Raw genomic sequence first — 22,277 nt, 5'->3', positions numbered from 1 at the left:
AAAATCAAAACCGATGATTCACACAAGTCATAATACATCATACGTAGCTACTCATGCCATTTGTTTACCGTGAAAATGGTAACTACAATTAAATTTGTAAATAGGACTCTAAAAATACGTGATCTATTTTTATGCTAGTTGTTAGAGCAGTTGATGCTATAAGTATGAAGTTTAACGATGAGATGCAAGTTAGAACGGGGCAGTAATCAAACTGAGAGGCTTGATACTCGGGCTTCGGACTGATCGATGAAGGGCCTCGGGGTGGATATCCGGCTTGAGCTCGTGCTATCGGGGGTAACCAGGGAAGGGATAACAGTTAAAATATAATTAAAGAAGGCTCTTTATGGCCAATACCAAGCAATAAATGAAGAACAAGTATGAAAGCAATAGATGCTAAGAGTAGCCTCGGGTAGATAAGTTAGAGAGAAAAGAGAGAGAGATATTATTCATCTTGTGTGGAATAGTTGAAGCTCTTGCTTACAGAGTGTTAAACGACTCCCCTTTTATAAGAGGGGGAGTCCAAACTTAGTACAAGATACATTGTGTGATAAAGGAAATGGATGGGACAGATAATTAGCTTCATGACGTATATGTAGGCTAATGTTAGGTTGCCCAGGTAGACTTAATCAACTTCGGATACATTCTTCGGAGGCTTCCCGTGTTCCTAGGGGTTTCAGCCGATGCTACCCTCGGCATCTTTCTGCGTTTTAGTCTTTCAACTTTGCGATTGTGATGGCAGAAATGTCAGGATTTATCTGACAGGGGGGATCTCCCCCTAGTTTTCAGGATCATCGGAGTCTGCTGACTTCATGGTGCTGGTCGATCACGCCCTCAATCGCTGTTGTCGAGGACGGTAGAGACCGGGCATGGACAAGTTGCTTTGCCCAGGTGCTGACCACTAGTATTATACCTTACGAACCCCTATTATTTGTTTGAAAATCGAGTAATACTCATAGGCGGTGTGCCCCGTGTTTTTCCAGTTTTGCCTATGGCCAAAGCCGAATTAGTAGCTATGTCTTCCTTCCTTCATCTATAGTGGTTATACGGGCGTTGTAGGTATCAAACGGTCCCCTAGGGGCGAGGTTGTGCTACCTGGAGAGGGGGAGGAATTGTCAGCTTTCGAGCCAGGGGACGATGGTGATAAATAGGATATGCAATCGCAGTGTGATGGAGCCTTTAGCAGGGCTAAATGGGTTCGTGTTCTGGCGAGAGAACATCGCCGAGCCTGCTGTTCCTAATGTTTTTTGTCCCAGAGCGGTGGTTCCTCCTAGTGATCGTGCTTCAACCTTGGTTGGTTCTTCCAAGGACGAGGGGTATGGACCAATAGGGATGTGCTCGGCCTGTGAGGAAGTTCGTCGGCTTCACTTTGCGGTGAGTTTCAGCATAGTCATTCTATATTTCGTGTCTTCCTTTACTAATCGAGTTTTTCTTTTGTAGGCCTTTGATGCGCTTAGGTCTGAGCTGCCCCTTGAAGGGGCTAGGCTTCGGAAAGCTCTGGATGAGGGTAATTCCTTAGGCTCCTCAGCGAAGAGAAGGAGGTTGAGTTCATGCACTAGCAAAATGAGGCGTACTGGAGCTCAAATTATGAGAACTATTTGATGGAGTAGTAACCTCTCGTAGTATGCATTTCACCTTTTTGACCCTTAAAGTTAATCTTTTTGCTTATCTTAGTTGCAGAAAAGGATGGAGGCTCTGGAGTACCTTAGGGGTGAAGCCGACAGAGTTAGGAATACTTGTGGCGAACTAAGGGCTCAGGTGCATGCTCGAGTTTTACAGGAGAAGGGTGCCTTGGCTAAAGTTCCTGCCTTCGAGGCCCAACTTCGCTTGGCTCGTGGCAATGCTTCAGTTCAAGTGGATATGATCACGAAGCATTCGATCTCTCGAAGGTCAGGGCTGAGATAATCGATGCTCGGGCTGAAGCAGTATTGAGTCAGACAAAGGTTGATCAGGAGATGGCGATTCATTTGTAGGACGCTATTTATGCCAAATCCAAGTTGAACCGGGCCCTCCATCGTGAAAAGAGGATCGAGGAATATGTTCGTTTCAGATCCCGAAGAGAGGTACTCGAAGAGATTGGCGCCAGGGGCTTCATTCTCTTGGAGGAGTTTGGCTCGAGCGAGGGCGGAGGATCGTGATGCTCGGTCACTTCTTGCCGATGTCATGGAGAGAGAAACTATGGATGATAGGCCGTAGCCTTCTGTAGCAGAGCGTAAACTTTGTCATTTTGTATTTGATATTCGCAGAGCATGTTTGTAAATGGAGAGCGCACCTTTTTGCGCTTGTAAAAAAGAAAACTTGAAGATTTACCTCCTTTGTACCTCTTTTCGCATTGTGTTTGACCAGGTGGGCTTGTTTCGGAGTTTGGAGGGAACCCTTAGATTCGTAGTACGGCTTCGGAGCTCATCAGGCAGGCCCGGAGACTTTTGTACGCTCGATAGACACGGTCTTTAGTGCAAGCTGGCGTAATAGCTCTTCTGTTTTGCCCAGCTGTTTCGGGCTGAGTCTCTGAGTCAGGCATTGATTAGAGCTTACCTGACCTTCAATCTCCTATGCCTGCACAGGTGGACAATAACGGCTCTTGCGCCTTTCCCTTGGGCATTTGCATTTTAACTATTTTGGGTTTAGTCTCCGAGTCGTGTTGCGACTCGGGCACAATTGGCCCTCGAGTTTTTTGTGCCTGCATGGGCGGAAAAAAAATGGATTTTGCACCTAGTCCTTGGGCATTTGCATTTTAACTAATTTGGGTTCCGTCTCTGAGTCGTGTTGCGACTCGAGCTTTAATTGACCCTCAAGTTTTTGTGCCTGAATGGGCGGATGAAAATGGCTTTTATATGCCTTGGGTCGAAGTGACCTTTTAGGTATGCAGCACTGAGGCTCATGAAGCTGGCGACAATGGCTCTTACGTTGTGCCCTTAGGCATGTATAGTTAACTATTTTGGATTCGGTCTCTGAATCGGGTTACGACTCGAGCTCATTTTAATCCTCAATTTTTCAATTTTTTTTAGCTGGCAGCAGTGGCTCTTACGCTTTTGGTCGTTGAGACCTTTTAGTGTGCGTCCCTGAGACTCATTTGGATGGGGACAATGGCTCTTACGCTTTTGTCCGTGAGCATGTTTTAGGCTTTATTTTCCTCTCGTTAAGGTCTTTTTGAAAAAATTTTGCCTCACCTGTCGTCGGTTCGGGAAGAACATCGATTTCAAGTCGTTATTGGCGATGTTTCGAGCACCTCAGAAGCTTCATAGCTCATAGGGCGAGTAGATCGACGCTCTTGCGATTTGGAGCCGACATGGTCGGAGCTAGTTTTTACCTATTGAGGGAAGCCTGTTATAACTAGTTCTTTCCGAAGTATATTCGGAGTAGTGGCCTGCAATTTTGATATTGAGTAACAGTTTAGGCATCTATATCAAGGTTATGCCCTTTCGGGAGTCCTACAAATGCGACATATAGCCTAAACATCGGGATTGCGTTTCATGCCTATTGAGGTCTTATGGTTTGTCATGCCTATTTAGGTCTTACAGTTTGTCATGTCTGTTGAGGTCTTACGGTTTGTCATGTCTGTTAAGGTCTTATAGTTTGTCATATCTTACAGTTTGTCATGCAATTGAGGTCTTACAGTTTTTGTTACTATGTAAAATAGATCTGGCTAGACCGAGTTTGCACGCTCAGGGTCTTACGGCCTCAGGTTTTCCAGTATACGGTGATTGATGGCAATTTTCGAGTCATTGAGTTTTATTAGGCTTGAGGGCCGTTACATGTGAGCTTGGAATTACCTTGTTGGAGCCTTATGAGTCCGTAGTTCCGACCCTGAGGTCCTACGAGTGTCAAATTATTAACACTAAGTCTCCGAGTATTTCGGGATGTACATGGTGGAGGGATCCCTGCCGTGAGCATCCTGTACTTTCTTATGGAGTACGAGATGCCTTTGGTGAAAGATACTCTTTGATTGCTTGACGTAAATATGTGTTGTTGTGTTGAATAGAGCTTTGGTAGATCGAGTTTGCACGCTCGGGGTCTTACGGCCACGGGTTTTCAAGTGCGTGGCGACTGGCGACAGTCTCCTAGTACTCAAGGTACCCTTAATGTTGGTGATGCTTGGCGATTTTCGCTTTGCCTTACCTGATGGTTTTGTGATTTCGGAGTTTCGACCCGGAGGCCGTCTGAGTGTTGAATTGCTGGCGTCAGTCCTCGAGTGTTCACGACGTTTTTGGTGAATGGACTGCTACCTTACTTTGTAAAGGTGTATTTAACAAAAGGTATTCTTTGATTGCTCGGTACAATAGTACACGTATTTCCGACGGGATCCTGGCTATATGGACATGGTTTATTCGACCGTTTGGCCCGGTACATTACTTTCCTATAGGAACCCTATTTGGCGTTTCAAGACCTTTTTGAGCAGCTAGTTATCTGGGGGAATGCTCCTCATCGTTCAAAGTTGTCTTCAAAAGATATTTCGAGCATTTGCGAAGTTTTCCTTAGGTAGCTCGCACATGTTGCCTCGTTAAAAACCTTGCTGGTAAAACCCTTCTTTTTGGACAAAAGCTCGGTCGAAGGAAAAGAGTGTAATGGGTGCATTTTTAGAGCCTCAAGGTCTTCAAGCAGTGTTAGCGTTCTGACTGCTTCGATCGAGTGCCTGCATAAGGGTTAGTCCTAAATTTGAAACAAAAAGGGAGATGGTCGTACCTTGAAGTGAGATATGTTGGCGATGCCTCAGGATTGATTCATTACAATCGTAAGGGCCGATCTATTTCAATTGCCTAAGGTGAAGACACAGTATGGTTCTTCACTTTGTTTTGTCAAGTTCGACCGAGGGTGAGGCCCGATTCGCCCTTTGGTTTATTCGAGGACGGAGGCACGAACGCTGGTACCACATCGTGTAATGCGAATATTTCCCTCGCCGCGTGTTGTTCCCCGTAAATGGTTTTAATTCCGTCCTTTGTTGGAGTACTCCCATACCCTGTCCCTATATCTTATTACTATTCTAATTTCGGGCATTATTCCCTTGTTAACACTTTGAAGTAGTAGTTTTTTGGTTCTGGAGGCCAATCAGTTGCTACATGTTCTTTGTACCTGCTGGTCTATATGCTTCCCTTCTTATCCATGTTTATGTGTTTATGATTTGGGTTCTCTGTGTGCCCTACCCTTTACTTCCCTGCTTGTGAATGTTGAAATGATACTATTCTTTGAACTTGTTCTGTGTGTGCTGGTTTGTTCCAAGTTGTTGTTGCTCCTATTCCTTTCTCCTTTCAAAACTGTTTTTCCCTAAGCAACACTTCTGTTGTTTTGCAAACTTATTTCAAACATGCTATTTCAAAATTGTTTTCCAATTAAACCTTTTCAAAACTATGATAAGCACTCTCACTCTACTCTTACACCATTAAGTTCTTCCCCTTTTGTGTGAACCTTGCCTTGGGACCCTTGAGCTCCCTCTGAACTTGGACACATGAAAGCTGGCCTTTCCACGCTGCACTTACTCTGTCTTGGCTATGAAATCTGGGTGTGAGCATTGACCGGGATCCCTTGAGGTCCTTAGGGAACTCTGACACACCCGGATATGAGAAGGGTTATGAAACAATCTTGGCACTTGAGGTGATTTATTACATAACTCAGGGAGGAAGTCCTAATCAGGCTCTCTATAGTGTAATTTCTTATTTTTCATTTCTACTTATGTAATTCATTTCAATGTTGGTCTGTAATAACCTGTTGTAAACAAGTATTGTGGCTGGCTAGTGAAAATGGGGAGGGGGTTATACATGTTATCAAATCATTGGGTAGAAACCATGTCTTAGATTTGCATTTCCTATATGTGCATTATCAACTCATTCAAAGCATGTCATGCATTTGATACCATGTTCTTAGGTTTACTATTTTAGCATCTCATTTGATATCACTTTACCATTTAGAAATCTTGCTTTAGGCTAAATAACGACATTAATATAAAATGTTGCTCCTGCACATCTTAAAATCATGATGTAACTCTTTGGGTATTTAGAAACCATACTTTAGGAATTTTGCATATTCTGCAATCATTTTGCATTTTTCATATGTGCACGTTAGATACCCTGTTTTAGGATCTCGCTCAGTTACACCTAGCTAAACTACTGATGCATGAAAAAAGCATAAAACAGTCCCATGTTTGATTATCCTGTTTGAGTGAAACTAGTCACAATCCCTGCATGTCTTTGCAACATTTAGAACATCATGCTTTTAGGTAAAATAACTTTTTAACTATTTTCAACAATCCTGGTAACTGCTACATATTATGTTATGCTTAGGCAAGCCTTAGGTAGAAAACTTAAATAAAATTAGAACAGTCTTTGTGATTAGTGTTTAACTGCCAGCATGTTAAAATCAGTAGGCAAGCTTGATTCGGACTTCTTTTCTGAGTCATGTAATAAATTTGGTTATGCTGTTATCACTTAGATACCATGCTTTAGAATTCTGAGTTCAAATGTGGACCTTATTTGTGTATGAGTCGTGATGTCTATGTGCATTACTTGTGGAGGTATATCTGAGCCTTCTGTCTGTTTTCTGTATTTTTCCCCTAAATGCAGTCCTATATGTTCTTATTTGTCGCTTAGTATTTTGCCTTCAAACATGAGGATTTGCCTAGAACCCCCCCTACAGGATAGGAGTCCTAAATTCCTCCGGGACTGATAGGAAGGGACGGGTAACATCATGCAATAGGGGTCGAGACCAACCCTCGCTTTAATTACCTTCATGGGGCGGGAAAGGGTAGATATGGATATGATGACCATTGCGTTAATACCAAGTGTAGCCCCTCTTTGATGAGTGTCATACTGGGTATTGCATTGATGTGATCCATATTATAAACAAACCTAGGGCACCCCCCTTTACATTCGCAAATATGCTTAGATCATAATCCTTTTGAACTATTGCTTTTCATTAATTGCTTTTCAAACATCTGTGTTCTTAAAGTTAAATCCCCTACTATTTGAGCCATACTTGTTTATTTGCTAATTCTACAAATTCACAAAAACTGTTTGGCCGGGAACCATACCAGTGGATCCTGAAGGGTGCCTAACACCTTCCCCTTAGAATAATTTCAAGCTCTTACCCTATCTCTGGTTACTAAACGTAGTTATAAAGGAACCATATAGGTGCCCTAACGCACCTTAAATCGTTAGGTGGCGATTCTTCAAAATTGCAAACCCCTTTTCCCAAAAGGAAAGAGTTGTCCCAATCAAAAATGTCATAAACCAGATTCTACGAGGAAAAAGGGGGCGTGACAAACGGGCGATTCGGTTCAAGCTCATGCGATGGAGAACCTCGAGGAGGGTATGGATATGGTCCCCGAGTTCCCAACCGGACGTGGTATAGTCCCTATCGAGGAACTCGTTGCTGATGACTCCAAAGGGCCTGGGCCCGGAGCTTTTCGGGGACAAGATTTTCCCTTGAGGAATTCAGGGTGGCTTTAATTCGGGTCCTAGATTTTCACTTGAGGAATTCAAGGATGCGCAGGATCCAAGTGTCACCAATGTGGGGGGACCCTCACGATGGAGGAGAGTGCTTGAGAACTTCCTTGATGATGTTGGTGAAGTCATTGATCTCGACGCCCTCAATGCTATCGATGAAGAGGAGAAGCTCCTGCAGTAGGTGATACATTTTTACTTATAGTTTTCATGTCTCAAGTATTTTTTGTCGTTTTTCTGACTCTTCTGTTTTATGGTAGGCTAAGAAGATGTATGATCATTCCTTATCTAGGATCCAAGACAAGCTTTCATGCCGTGGAAAGGAGCTCGTGAAGCTTACCTTGGGACTGAAGGAGTCTAAGGCCTCCTCTACCCGAAATGAGGAGGAATTAAGGGGGCTTGGGGTGAAAGTGGAGGGAGTGCTCCAAGAAAGGGTGGGCCTTGCCGAGCAGGTAACTCAGTATTCATAAACTCGTTTATCATCCTCATAATTCAATGCTTACCGACTTATTTTTTCCTTTGCAGATCAGGTAGAAGGATGCTCTTGTGGGGCGACTTCGGGAAGAAATTGCTGCTACGAATGCGGAGATCCTCGAGCTGAGGAGGAGAAATGAGTTCGTGACCTCGGAGTTGACATCGGCCCGGGGTCTTCTCCAAAATGGTCGAGAAGAGGCTGCTGCATTATCTGCGGCCAAGTCTGAGGCCGAAGAGAATGCCGCTACATATTTGAAAGACACCACTACTGCGAATAAACTAGCCCAAGAGATATCAGAGAAGGTCGAGCAAAAGCTGGCTCGGACCGTCGCTTACGCTCGTGCAAAAGCAAGGAGGCAGGCCCTAGAGGAAGCTAGTGTTAAAGGTGTCGATCTCTCGGCTGAGATCGAGGAGGCCCGAGATTTGGAGGAAGAGTTGGCATTCTCGGCCACTTCGGATGACGATCTCAGAGATGGTTCAGAGAGCAGTGGTGGTGAAGAGTAGACCTACGTCATCTTTCTTTCTCTTTTTTCTTTTTGTGTATGTATTTTCCAGGTAAAAAGGTTTTTTAAAGATGCCCCCTATAAACGTATTTTTGGCAATGTAAGAAAATTTTCTTCTTCCAGTCTTGAATTCTTTATGTTTCAATGATCACGCAGATTTTAGCCTTTGAATTTTGATGTCGACACTTAGGAGTCCATATTTGGGGCAATCGGGACCGTCGAGATCAGACACCATCCCGAGATTAGGTCGATAGATATTTAGAGTCGATGCTTATCATAGAAGAAATCCTTGGGGCCTCAACATCTCCCAAGTTTTGTGTGATAGCATCATTTATGCAAAACAATCGTGAAAAAGAGGCACTAACATGGTCAAAATTAATTGGTCTTCAGGACAGGTGAACAGTCACTGCTTGCCTCTATATATGCATTTGCTTATTTCTTAACTAGGATTCTGCTACTCTAAGTAACTATCTCTCTTATAGAACTCTTATTCTTTGTGCTAGTTCTCTTATCATTTTAACTCAAAGGCTTCGCCCAAGTCTTTATCCTCCTCTTCCTATTTTACTGTAGCCATGGCTGCTGCGTCAAAATCCATTCATCAAGGAGAGGAGAGTTCTGACTCTATTTCGCGCTTTGTTAGTGGTACACCACCGCTGTCTAGTGAGCTGACCTCGAGGTGCTTTGTCTCGAGGAGAGACTTTACACTGGAGAGACCTCCCAGCGTTTAAGGCCATCGGGAGCATGCTTCGACATTTATCTCCTCAATAGGGGAGGAACATATTGAGATGGTTAGGAAGGACTGCGGATGGGGAGAAGAAGTGGTACTACATGTACCTTCCCCGGAGGAGAGCGTTATGGATCATGTCGAGGGGTTTTTGAACGTATATATGTCCCCTTTACTTTGGTCCCTCTCGGCGAGGTTGTGCTTGAATTTTGTAAAAGATACTAGGTTACTTTGGCATAGATCCACCCATCGTTCTGGAGGATAGTGCTGATGATAAGATATTTTGTAGATAAGGCTGGACTCAAGTTCACCCTCAACCATCATATTAGGTTGTATCGACCTCTGCATTATCGAGGCCTAATTGCTCTGTGACGTCGATCCACCTGGCCCTTTATTTCCAGCAATGAAAAAGATGGGGACCATGGGTGGATAAGCCGTTTCGTCCGAGTGCAGACTGGCGATATTATCCCTGCAGAGTTTCTTCCATTTCTTAAGAAATTTAACCTTACACGTAAGTGGTATACGCGTGTTCTTACTACTTCTGTCCATGGTGGAGGTGGACCCTGTAAAGATGCTTTCTTTTTCTCTTTTAAAGCAGTCCCGTGGATGCCACACGAGGTTTTCGACCTAGCTGATTGGTCTCGAAAACTGGCAGTTTGCTCGACTTACGACGAGCGTAAGTTGCTAAAACTGGCCAAGGGTAGATAGGAGGCGAAACATCACGATACGTGGCGTGTGGCTTGCTTTCTTTGAAAGGTACTTTCTTTTACACGTGCTAACTTCGTCACCGCATGAATTGGAGATTTTTTCGAGATGAGGCCATGCCCCCTCGGGGAGGAGGAAAAATTGTCGGTCTTGGGGTTGAGGATCGATAACAAACGGAAGCAGCCCTCGAAGAATGAGGGTACTTGTAGCGAGGCAGGCCCTGCTCAAAGGCTTAAAGGAATTGGATCCGCTGAGCTTGCGGTATCCGAGGCTTCTCTCTTTGGAGAGGTGGTTCCTCCCTTGCCGCCATTTTCATTCCCGTCGAAGGTACTTTGGGGGATACAAGTGCTCAGCCATCATCCTCGCCCCCCATCGAAGGTACTTTGAGGGATGTTCGAGATCAGGGACCGCCTCAATCAAGCAGGGTCTCAAGTGGCCATATCCCTACCGAGATCAGTTCAACTGGGGCCAGTAAGACCGGGCCGGTGGATGCTCACTCAAATTTTGAGGAGGCTCGACGTCTTTGTTCGGTGGTGAGTTTGGGTTGACTTCGTAAATCTTTTGATCTTGTCATTTTCATTTTCTCATTGAGCTTCTTTTTTATAGGCCTTTGATAATCTCAAGTCCGAGTTGCTTCGCTGTAAAGCTCGATTGAGGAAAGCATTGGATGGGGAGAAATTCCTCAGACTTCTTTGTGACAAAAGGGGGAAAGAACTAAGGCACCTTCGGTACGAGGCAAATCGAAGCCTGAACTATGAAAGCCACCTTGAGAAACAGGTAACCTTCGCTCCGAGGGAATGCATATTTCTTCTTCTTTCCTTAGAGATTAACATTTTGATACTTCAGTTGTAGAGCAAGGAGGAAGATCTGAAATGCCTTTGGGGCGAGGTTGGCTAGGCCAAGCATGAGTGTGATGAGCTAAGGGCCCAGATGGATGTCCCAATTGCGGCCAGGAGGATGTTTTAGCCAAGGCTTCCGCCCTCGAAGTGCAGCTCTGGAATGCTCATGCAAACATCTCGGTGTGGTTGAGCATGATTGCGAGTCTCGATTCTGAACTTCTAAAGAAGAAGGATGAGGTTGTAGATGCTCGGTCTGAATCCGTAGAGATCCGGACCAAGGCTGATAAAAAAGTGGCCAACATTTTGCAAGACGTTGCCGACGCTTGAGCTAAGCTGAGAAGGGCTCTCGATCGGGAGAGTAGGAGCAAGGAGTATGTTAGGTGTAAATCTCTAAGGGAAACCCTCGAGAAGATCCATGCAAGGAGCTTCGATCTGTCGGAAGAGATAAAGCAGGCAAAGGCGGATGAATATGACGCAAAGTTCCTTCTATCCAATGCCGAAAATAGAGAGAAAGAAACTGACGGGCCATAGTCCCCGAGGGGGACGTAGATTAGGCTTTTCTTTTCTAATTTCGTATATAGTGCTTTTAAAGAGCATTGCAAATGGAGCTTTGTATTTTCTCACATATACATATAAGAGGAAACTTTGCGGTTTCATTTTTCATGCACTTTCCTTTGCTTTGATGTTTGTCAGTCATTGGCCTGATGAACTGGTCTCCTAGTTAAAGTAACCCATAGGTTTACAGTACGGCCCTAGGGCTCATTGGGCTGGCCCATAGGCTCTTACGTGTTTGGTCGGTACAACCTTTTAGTGTAAGCCGGCATTTAAGCTCTTATGCTTTTGTTCCTAGGCATATTTAGTTAATTGTTTGGGGTTCAGTCTCCGAGTCGGGTTTCGACTTGAGCTAGTTGACCCTTAAGTTTTTGAATTTAAAGCTGGCCCATAGGCTCTTACGCATTAGGTCGGTACAACCTCTATATGGGCTGGCGGCAAAGGCTCTTACGCATTAGGTCAATGCGACCTTTTATATGGGTTGGCAGATGGATCTTACACAAGGGGTCGATGCGACCTTTTATATGGACTGGCTGCAGTGGCTCTTACGCAAGGGGTTGATACGACCTCAAATATGATTTATTTTTCCCTCGTTAAGGACTTTTTTGAAATTGGGTTTGCCTGACTCTTCGACGGTTTGATAAAAACCTCGATTGTGAGTCATTATGCGGCAATGAACGAGCACCTCAAGAGGTTTTTCTCGGTGGGTGAGTGTTTCAAAGCCTATTGTCACGATCCAAACTGATGGGCCGCGACGGGCACCCGGTAACTTACTCAACCGAGTACCAATATAACGTATCGTTCTTATTACGTCATCATATAAACGTGACATACAGGCCTAATAGGGCAACATGATCTTTTATAAACTCAAAACATAGACCGACAAGGCCGTACAATCTTTCACGTACCAGACATATGTCTACAAGCCTCTAAGAGTACATAAATGTCATAAAGGTTGGGATAGAGTCCTGCCATACCAAACAATACAAGTCTAAATCATACTAACCAATTAAGCAACTCTGTAGCAAATGGAGCGCACCAACATCTTTCGCTGAGCTAATAGCCTACTTGGAGGGCTCTCGACCTATATATCGAGACCTGCGGGCATGAAACGCAGTGTCCCTAGGAAAAAGGGACATCAATACGAATAATGTACTAAGTATGTAAGGCACATAAATAAGTACATAACTGGCATGGAAGAAATATAGAGTAATTGACACAACCTGTATGTCTGGATAACTCTGTAAATTATAAATTACTTTTAGCATCATGCATATGCGTATGAATATCATCTCGTGCATAGGTACATGTTTCATAACATTATCAGCCTTTTAGGGCATCCCATCATATCATATCGGCCACTGTGGGCAAAATTATCATCGTATACCAGCTGATCAGGTGGTGGTGCGTATATAACGCCATAACCTTTCCCATATCCCATATACATACATACATATATATATATATATATATATATATACATATATACGCGTATATAACTCCATTTGAATACATACATATATATGCGTATATAACGCCGTTTGAATCATATTTCAGCCACTGTGGGCAACATCATCATCATATAACAGCTGATCAAGTGGTGGTCCGTATATAACGTCGTAACCTTTTCCCATATCCCATATACATATATACGCTTATATAACGTCATCTGAACATGGGTCAATCAACATGTACAAATGAGTGAAATGCATGAATAATACATAATAATCTCGATATTTCTTCCGGATAAACTTTTTCAACTGCATATTATTCCGAGACCCATGAAAAGAAGATAATAATAATTCTCATGGGGAATCAAGAATATAGACACCCCTACTATTTCTATGAATAGAGTAACTTGTATAAACTGTGTATTTGCTCATTTCTTTAGTATAATTTGGATCATGCTAAAAGAAAGAAGGGATAGCCTTAACATACCTGGAGTAGGAAAAACTCCGTATAATATTCTTGGAGAAGATTGCACCGTACTCCTTTAGAATCACAAAATTTTACGTTGCTACGATCCTAACAATTCTTGTTGGTTTTGTTGCAACAATTTCGTTGGAATTGTTTCTGTTGGATTTTAGATTAACTTGAAGCAATCAAAGGATCATGTGTATGCTTCCACGAAGGTGACGAGTATGAAGGGAGGTACTGCGGTGAAGCTTACGACATTAACAGCCTTGAAGCCAAAAGTTGGAAGCTGATGGCGTTGAATGTCCAGGAGTTTACAACTTTTACTAGTAGTACTACTGCCTTTGTGAAAGGGGAAGGTGAAGTTGTATGTTACTCAATTCTGACGGCCACTTGCTAATTTACAATATCCATGAGGATGCTTTTAAATTTCAAGTTCATCCCCACTTTAGTTTCCTAGTTTCAAGATCCCCAAGCGGCAATTCTTTGCTTAATGGGCTTGATGATGGTGACCTTGACAAACTTATCTATGTGGTCATCAATGTATAACCTATCTAAAATTAGAAGTAATATTCCTTCCAAGTCATGAGTCATTTAATACATTACCAAGGGCTGCCACGTTATGTTTTGGAGATCATTATAAATTTTTATCCACTTATTAGTTAACCGGGTAATGGGACTGCCACGTTTTGTTTTGGAGATCATTATAAATTTTTATCCACTTATTAGTTAACCGGGTAATGTCCCATTACCCGGTATTTAACCAACTACCCGCATAATTTAAATTCTATTTATTACTAAAATACTTCATATATACTTTATATGTTATACTACCGTGATCATATGGAACCTTTCATGGTACTAGTCCATAAATACTGAGTATTTTAGCTCGGGCCGTATTTTACCTCAAAATACCAAACTTGGACAAAATTCATTTTCTTTGACTTGCTCCCCCTTTCACCTTCATGAATTTACTAATCACTTGTGAAATAGCATAATCCTTATATCCCCAAATAACCTTTTTCCTTGGACTGATGTCAATTACCTTACGATAAATTTAACGCAAAATACTTTAGGGTGCAACCCTATCGTAACTTAATACTGCAAGACGTAACATTAATCGTAATATATTGCTGCAGAGGGTAACATCATCGTATATATTGTTGTAGAGCATAACATCGACGTAATACTGCGGGGCGTTACATTTATACGCATATATATATGTATGTATTCAAACGGCATTATATACGCTTATATATGTGTATATATATGTATATGGGATATGGGAAAGGTTATGGCATTATATACGCACCACTACTTGATCAGCTGGTATACGATGATAATTTTGCCCACAGTAACGATATGATATGATGGGATGCCCTCAGAGGTTGATAATGTTATGAAACATGTACCTATGCACGACATGATATTCATACGCATATGCATGATGCTAAAAGTAATTTATAATTTACAGAGTTATCCAGAGATACAGGTTGTGTCAATTACTATATATTTCTTCCATGCCTGTTATGTAGTAATTTATGTGCCTTACATACTCAGTACATTATTCGTACTGATGTCCCTGTTGCCTAGGGACGCTGAGTTTCATGTCTACAGGTCTCGATATATAGGTCGAGAGCCCTCCAAGTAGGCTATCAGCTCAGCGAAAGATGTTGGTGCGCTCTATTTGCTTCGGAGTTGCTTATTTGGTTAGTATGATTTAGACGTCTATTGTTTGGTATGGCGGGACTCTATCCCGACCTTTATGACATTTATGTACTCTTATAGGCTTGTAGACATATGGATGGTACGTGAAAGATTGTACGGCCTTGTCGGCCTATGTTTTGAGTTTATAAAAGATCATGTTGCCCTATTAGACCTGTATGTCATGTGTATATGATGACATAATAAGAAAGATATGTTACGTTGGTACTCGGTTGAGTAAGGTACCGGGTGCCCGTCGCGGCCAATCAGTTTGGGTCGTGACAAAAGTGATATCAGAGCAGTTCTGTCCTAGGGAGTCTACAAGTCGTGTTTAGTAGAGTCTTATTTATAGGTGTGTCGTGCACCACACTTATAAGCAGGAGGCTATAGGGCATTTAGGATTGTCACTCTTTCTTCTAACTCTAGATCGTGTGGTAGAGCTCACTTATAAGAATTCAAATTCTGAAAATCTATTTTATTCACAATAAGAGGATTCCTACATCTGGAAAAAAAGGTTGGAAAGAGAGATTGTTGTGGAAAAGCTGAGTTAGAGGAATTGGCTTTTTGTATGATGCTTACGATAAGTAAATGTGAGGTCTTTAGCAGATCATGGGTGTACTGAAAAGTGTAAGATTCCTGATAAGAAGCCTTAAGGCTGGAATGCCTATCCATCTTTATGGTAAAGGACAATGAGAGATTAAGAAGATAAGTACAAGTTTCAGCAAATAAAAGGAGCAAGATGAAGAAGGGTACGAGGCGCCCAGTTAATGAAGGTTAACAACGTTTATAATTGAGGCAGGGGAACATAAGCTTTTTGAGTTATATTCAATAGTAACAAAGGTATATTCAATTGGTCACACCCATTCCAGATATGCCCTATGGGGGTTAATAGAACTAGTATAAGAAGTTATGATGGATGAATTGTTTGTGTCAGTTGACATTTCTGAAGGATATTGCAAATGTGCTAATAGATCTCCTTGTGAGACACCCATATGGTACACTTTAAAATAGTGCAGCCAGATATGAGTACTGCAAAGACATGCACTATAAGCCTTGAAGAGATACATATTACCTTAGTGTGGCTTGCGTTCCTAGTTAAGCGATAATGTCAAGCAATTTGAAGAGCCACTGGATGGAGCAAAGGGAAGCTAAAGGCAAAAGAATGTCTTGGTCGAGTTTTCAGAATAAAGTGATTGACATAAATGTTAGCAAAAAATAATAAGAGAGTTAATGAAGCATTATGAGTAAGATATGATACATGATGATAACGGTAGAAAAAATGACAATATTACAAAATCTATAGTCCAGAGAAGAAAGAGACGAGGGGTGACAGGCCTTAGGACAACAAAAGAGTATAGGCCATACAGTCATGTCCTCATTTTGAGAAATAAGTTTGCAACTCTGGCGCGATTACCAAGAGGAAAAGATAGACCCCCGAGTAATAGAAATCAGTATGGGCTGGTGAATAAGAAAACTAGATATGAATTAGGGACTGAGTCATTTGGTAATAGTCAGCATCATGAGAATTTCAGATCGCATTCCGGTAATAATAGGATGGAAAACTGAAGAAGGTTCATGAGAAATTCAGAGAATGGTCATTTAGGAAGACTCTTCCCTAAAGCAAGCAGTGTTAGCAAAGTTAAGCTTAAGGGACTGTATGTACCAGTTACATTAAGTGTTACCCTCGCGAGTAAGGGGATTTGTCATCCTTGATACAGAAGGATTGCCGCAAGGCAAGTAAGTATCTTTGACGTTGAGAAACGATACCAAAGATGAAGAGGTAAAACATCTATAGGTAAATCCTCATGGTTTCAGCTCTTAGTATACCCTAAAAGGGGGGAATATGGAATGATAAAAGGAAGAATGCGATAAAAATGAGAAAGGGATGAGATTTCACTTATCTAAATGCTACAGATATGATACGGTTCCAGAACGTTACGCAAATGCGACGTTAAGGAAAATAACTAAGGGTTCCTGCCCAAAATGTTACTGATAATTAAGGATCCAGTGCGAGACGTAAGTAAAGACAAAGGAAACAATCTAAGAAAGATTACAAGGAATAATGATATGAGAATGGGCCAACGAGTAGTTAGTAATTGGTCAGGAAGATCCCAGTTATGGCTATATATGAGGTTACAGACAAGTCATCAGATCGTGTGAGATAAGCATAGTAGAACCCAACATGGAGAGTCCAGCCTCGAAGAATAGCATTATAATACTTGAGATATATTCAAACAAGAGTCGAGGTAGTTAAAGGTACCGTATGAATGTTACGGGGATAAAAGAAAGTGCTACTAGGAAGGCAGTCAAAATATCAGTTCAGAAGCAACCATACAAGCACAAGGGCATGGAGGTAAGCAACTACAGATGATTACAGACAAGTAAGGACATCAAAAAGATCTGTAATAAGCTCACAGCATTACAAGAGTCAAAGGTTCTCTCTAAGTACTACAACGAAAGACTAGCTAAGGAAATAAGAAAGAAGGCTTCAACCTAAGCACAATGACCTAAAGAGGAAATGGTCATGTAACAACAATCTTGCAACAACATTATAAGCATTCCAAAGGAAAGTGGCACCTACCGTGGCTAATGAACGGGAAGTAAGAATTAAAAGTAATATTCGAGATTATATCAGTTGTATGAAAACTCTGGCAAGTGTGGGCACTAAGATAAGCTAAGCATTGACGCAACAAGGGGCAGAAAGACTAGAAAAAGTAAATGCACACATTTAAAGAAAGCTGAGATGTAAAGAAAGGAATTATTCGATCAATGATCCAGAGTTAGTAGATTATGGATGCACTCAAGAATTTGGAGCATTATCCAGGCAGCGTATTTGTTGATAATCATACAACTATAGAAGACTCTGATATAAGTTAAAAGAAAGAATTGAGCCCAAGACATAGATAAAGGATTGAATTTTTAGAAGATTGTATCATGGATATTCCATAACGCCCATGAAAGTCTAAGGTAATAACTAAGACCATGAGCTACATATCAGAAGATAGCTTAAGCGTACGTAAAGGCTGATCAGAAGGAAGAGGAAACTAAAGAATACACCACCTAAATAAATCAGGAGTCTAATTATTGGACCTAGAAAAATATTATAGAAGTTGTGCTTGAGAACATGACAAAATCACTCTTAGTATCAGATGTTCAAGAGAAATAACACAACAACCATAATCTATAATGGCTCTACAAGGAACCCGGTTAGAAGAAGTACCAGCCTCATAAGAAGTCAGTACAAAGCTCCTACCGGATTGTGTATGTACTAGAGGTGGCGAATATTATAATAGAGCTTCAAGTTATGGACGTGAATTACACCTAGGTGGTAGGGAGGTCACGAAAGAGATAGAAGATACGATGCGAGATTTTAAGGTAAGTAAGGTAAAAGTGAACAACGTACAAGATACTCAAAGGCAGAAGATCATGAATAGTCCATACTTCGGATAAAAGGCTATAAACATGGGGATCCAATAACCGGGAATGATAGCGGCATCATCAGCGGCATGTCTTCTAGCCCATGGTTTCTAAGTACTGAGAGATCTAGTTAGGAGAATAGAGAAAAGTTGGAGACAATGTGATGCCTCGTTTGGCGTTCCAGAATAACATAAGAAAATCTATGATACAAGCAAGTTGAAGGAAAGTTCATAAATGAATATGTATAGGTCGCAAGCTAAAGTATGGCAGAGCGACAAAGTTTTAAGGAAGCATGAGTAAGGATGAGGAAAGGCAAGTAAAAAGGTGATGAGAATGGATAAATCTTTAGGACTAAGCCCTAGGGGCAAAGTATTAAGTAAGAAGTTTCAAGTTATCAGTGGTATATTGTAGATCAATATTCGTAAATTCAATAAAATACCGAGCGAAAAACTTCAGTATACTCATAGATGCCCAAAGTAACATCTTATCAAGCTCTACATATGAAGCCTAGAGATTGGGCACACTTACAAGGTCAAAATCGTATAGGCTGCATGATGAAAGGTAGCAACAATTGCGGGACTGGAAGGATTCCGACTACAAGTTGTGGTATGAGAAAGAGGCCTAAGGGGGGAATGCCCTGGACTTTGGACATATTCACATAACAGTTGCCTAGATGGAAAGGGAAGTTCTAAAGTATTCGGAAGATATAAGTTATGAAAATGATAAGTGCATCAGTCAACATTCGAGGACGAATGTTCCAAAGGGGGAATAATGTTACGCCCCACAGTATTATGTCGATGTTATGCTCTGCAGTAATATATTACGATGATGTTACCCTCTGCGGCAATATATTACGATTGATGTTACGTCCTGCAGTATTAAGTTATGATAGGGTTGCACCCTACAATATTTTACGTTGAATTTATCGTAAGGTAATTGACATCAGTCCAAGGAAAAGATTATTTGGGGATATAAGGATTATGCTATTTCACAAGTGATTAGTAAATTCATGAAGGTGAAAGGGGGAGCAAGTCAAAGAAAATGAATTTTGTCCAAATTTGGCATTTTGGGGTAAAATACGGCCCGAGCTAAAATACTCAATATTTATGAACTAGTACCATGCAAGGTACCATATGATCACGGTAGTACAACATATAAAGTATATATGAAGTATTTTAGTAATAAATAGAATTTAATTTGGGGTAATTTTTAAATTATGCGGGTAGTTGGTTAATTATCGGGTAACGAGACATTACCCGATTAACTAATAAGTGGATAAAAATTTATAATGATCTCCAAAACAAAACGTGGCAGCCCTTGGCAATGTTTTAAGTGACTCATGACTTGGAAGGAATATTACTTCTAATTTTAAATAGGTTGTACATTGATGACCACATAAATAAGTTTGTCAAGGTCACCGTCATCAAGTCCATTAGGCAAAGAATTGCCGCTTGGGGATCTTGATACTAGGAAACTAAAGTGGGGATGAACTTGAAATTTAAAACCATCCTCATGGATATTGTAAATTAGCAAGTGGCCGTCAGAATTGAGTAACATACAACTTCACCATCCCCTTTCACAAAGGCAGTGGTACTACTAGTAAAAGTAGTAAAATCCTGGACATTCAACGCCATCAGCTTCCAACTTTTGGCATCAAAGTTGTCAATGTCATAAGCTTCACCGCAGTACCTCCCTTCATACTCATCACCTTGTGGAAGCAGACACATGATCCTTTGATTGTTTCAAGTTAATCTAAAATCCAACAAAAACAATTCCAACAAAATTATTTCAACAAAACCAACGAGAATTGTTAGGATCGTAGCAACGTAAAATTTGGTGATTCTAAAGGAGTACGGTGCAATCTTCTCCAAAAATATTATATGGAGTTTTCCCTACTCCAGGTATATTAAGGCTATCCCTTCTTTCTTTTGGCATGGTCCAAATTATACTAAAGAAATGAGCAAATACACAGTTTCTACAAGTTACTCTATTCATAGAAATAGTAGGGATGTCTATATTCTTGATTCCCCATGAGAATTATTATTATCTTCTGTTCATGGGTCTCAGAATAATATGCAGTTGAAAAAGTTTATCCAGGAGAAATATCGAGATTATTATGTATTTTTCATGCATTTCACTCATTTATACATGTTGATCGACTCATGACAAGATGGCGTTATATACACGTATATATGTAAATATATGTATATGGGATATGGGAAAAGGTTATGGCGTTATATACGCACCACCACCTGATCATTTGGTATACGATGATGATTTTGCCCACAGTGGCCGATATGATATGATGGGATGCCCTTAGAGGCTAATAATGTTATAAAACATGTACCTATGCACGACATGATATTCATACGCATATGCATGACGCTAAAAGTAATTTATAATTTACAGAGTTATCCAGACATACAGGTTGTGTCAATAACTCTATATTTCTTCCATGCCTGTTATGTACTTATTTATGTGTCTTACATACTCAGTACATTATTCGTACTGACGTCCCTTTTGCCCAGGGACGCTGCGTTTCATGCCCGCAAGTCTCGATATACAGTTCGAGAGCCCTCCAAGTAGGCTATCAGCTCAGCGAAAGATGTTGGTGTGCTCCATTTGCTTCAGAGTTGCTTATTTGGTTAGTATGATTTAGACGTGTATTGTTTGGTATGGCAGGACTCTATTCCGACCTTTATGACATTTATGTACTCTTAGAGGCTTGTAGACATATGTCTAGTACGTGAAAGATTGTACGACCTTGTCGGCCTATGTTTTGAGTTTATAAAAGATCATGTTGCCCTATTAGGCCTGTATGTCACGTGTATATGATGACGTAATACAAAAGATACGTTACGTTGGTACTCGGTTGAGTAAGGTACCGGGCGTCCCCGAGTCATATTAGTTTGGCTGGTACAGCCTTGTGACCGTAGTCATTGTGTTTGGCTAGAGCCTCTCCATCCCGAGTGAAGTAGTTCTGGCGTTTATATCAAGGGTATGCCTTTTTACGGGTCTTACAAGTTCGAATATATAGCCTTAACTTTAAGGTCGAGATAATGCCTTTTCGTAAGGCCTTATATTTTTTTACATGCCTTTGAGGTCTTATAGTTTTGGTTGCTTGGTACAAGTATGGTTCATGCCTTCCTTGAGGTCTTACAGTTTTGGTGTTGCCTTATAAAGGTCTTACGGGGTCGAGGTTGCCCATATGGGGTCTTATGGCCTCGACAGTCCCTGGGATATTGAAAGTTTTGTTGGCCCTGGAGCCATATTTATAGACTTGATGATGCCTCATTTAGTGCTTGCGGGTTTGAAGTTCCTGACCTGGGGGTCATACGATTTTGAGTTTTTGATGCTAGTCCCCGAGTGTTCAGGACGTTTTTGGCTCTGGAGCCGTTTTTGTAAAAAAAGACGGAACTCCTTTGAAATGCTTTGATGGAGGGGAAAGTATTATTTGATTACTTGGTACAAGTATACACATTTTTGCAATCAAAGTCTCGGTTATTCTATATGGACACGGTTCGTTCGACCGTTTGGCCAGGTACATCGTTTTCCTACCGAACCCCTATTTAGCACATCTTGGCTTATCCGAGAAGGTAATATTTCATGGGGATGCCCCTAGTATTCGAGGTTGATTGAAGAGAAGCCTTGAATACTTGTTGAGTCTTCCTTACGCTGCATATAGATGTTGCCTCGTTAAAAACCTTACCAGTAAAAACCTTTTCGGGATAAACCCCGATCGAGAAAAAGAGTGCAACGTATGCTTTGAAACCTTAAGGTCTTCGAGCTGGATAGCACTTCGACTGTCCTGGTCGGACACCTCCATGAAGGTTAGTGTAACATGTAAGCAAAAAAGAGTAATGGCCATACCTTAGTGGTGAAGGTGCTTTGAGCCTCGATATTCTCCCAAAGTTTGCTTAGGGGATGCGGTACGGTCCTTTATTCGTTGTATTCGGGTGTAGTCGAGGATGTGCCTCGTGAACATTATTTTACTATTTTCTTATCCTTTGACTCC

General features: G+C 41.5%; 1 protein-coding gene across 1 annotated transcript; it reads left to right on the top strand.

Annotated features, from left to right (window-relative positions):
• The first annotated feature begins 1,134 nt into the window (after positions 1–1,134).
• Positions 1,135–8,408, top strand: LOC138885725 (uncharacterized). Its single transcript, XM_070166703.1, has 4 exons — positions 1,135–1,371; positions 1,672–1,851; positions 7,691–7,882; positions 7,965–8,408. Exons 1-4 carry the CDS (start codon positions 1,135–1,137, stop codon positions 8,406–8,408), a joined length of 1,053 nt encoding a protein of 350 aa, XP_070022804.1.
• The last annotated feature ends 13,869 nt before the right edge of the window (positions 8,409–22,277 follow it).

The sequence above is a fragment of the Nicotiana sylvestris genome, chromosome 2 (genome assembly GCF_000393655.2).
Source record: "Nicotiana sylvestris chromosome 2, ASM39365v2, whole genome shotgun sequence".
Classification (NCBI taxonomy): domain Eukaryota; kingdom Viridiplantae; phylum Streptophyta; class Magnoliopsida; order Solanales; family Solanaceae; genus Nicotiana; species Nicotiana sylvestris.
This window is presented reverse-complemented; position numbering and strand designations above follow the sequence as displayed.

Coding starts and splice junctions, on each gene's coding strand:
- LOC138885725 (XM_070166703.1), top strand. CDS start 1,135: ATGGTGATAAATAGGATATGCAATCGCAGTGTGATGGAGCCTTTAGCA. Junction 1,372..1,671: donor TTCGTCGGCTTCACTTTGCG/GTGAGTTTCAGC, acceptor TGCTTATCTTAG/TTGCAGAAAAGGATGGAGGC. Junction 7,883..7,964: donor GGGTGGGCCTTGCCGAGCAG/GTAACTCAGTAT, acceptor CAGATCAGGTAG/AAGGATGCTCTTGTGGGGCG.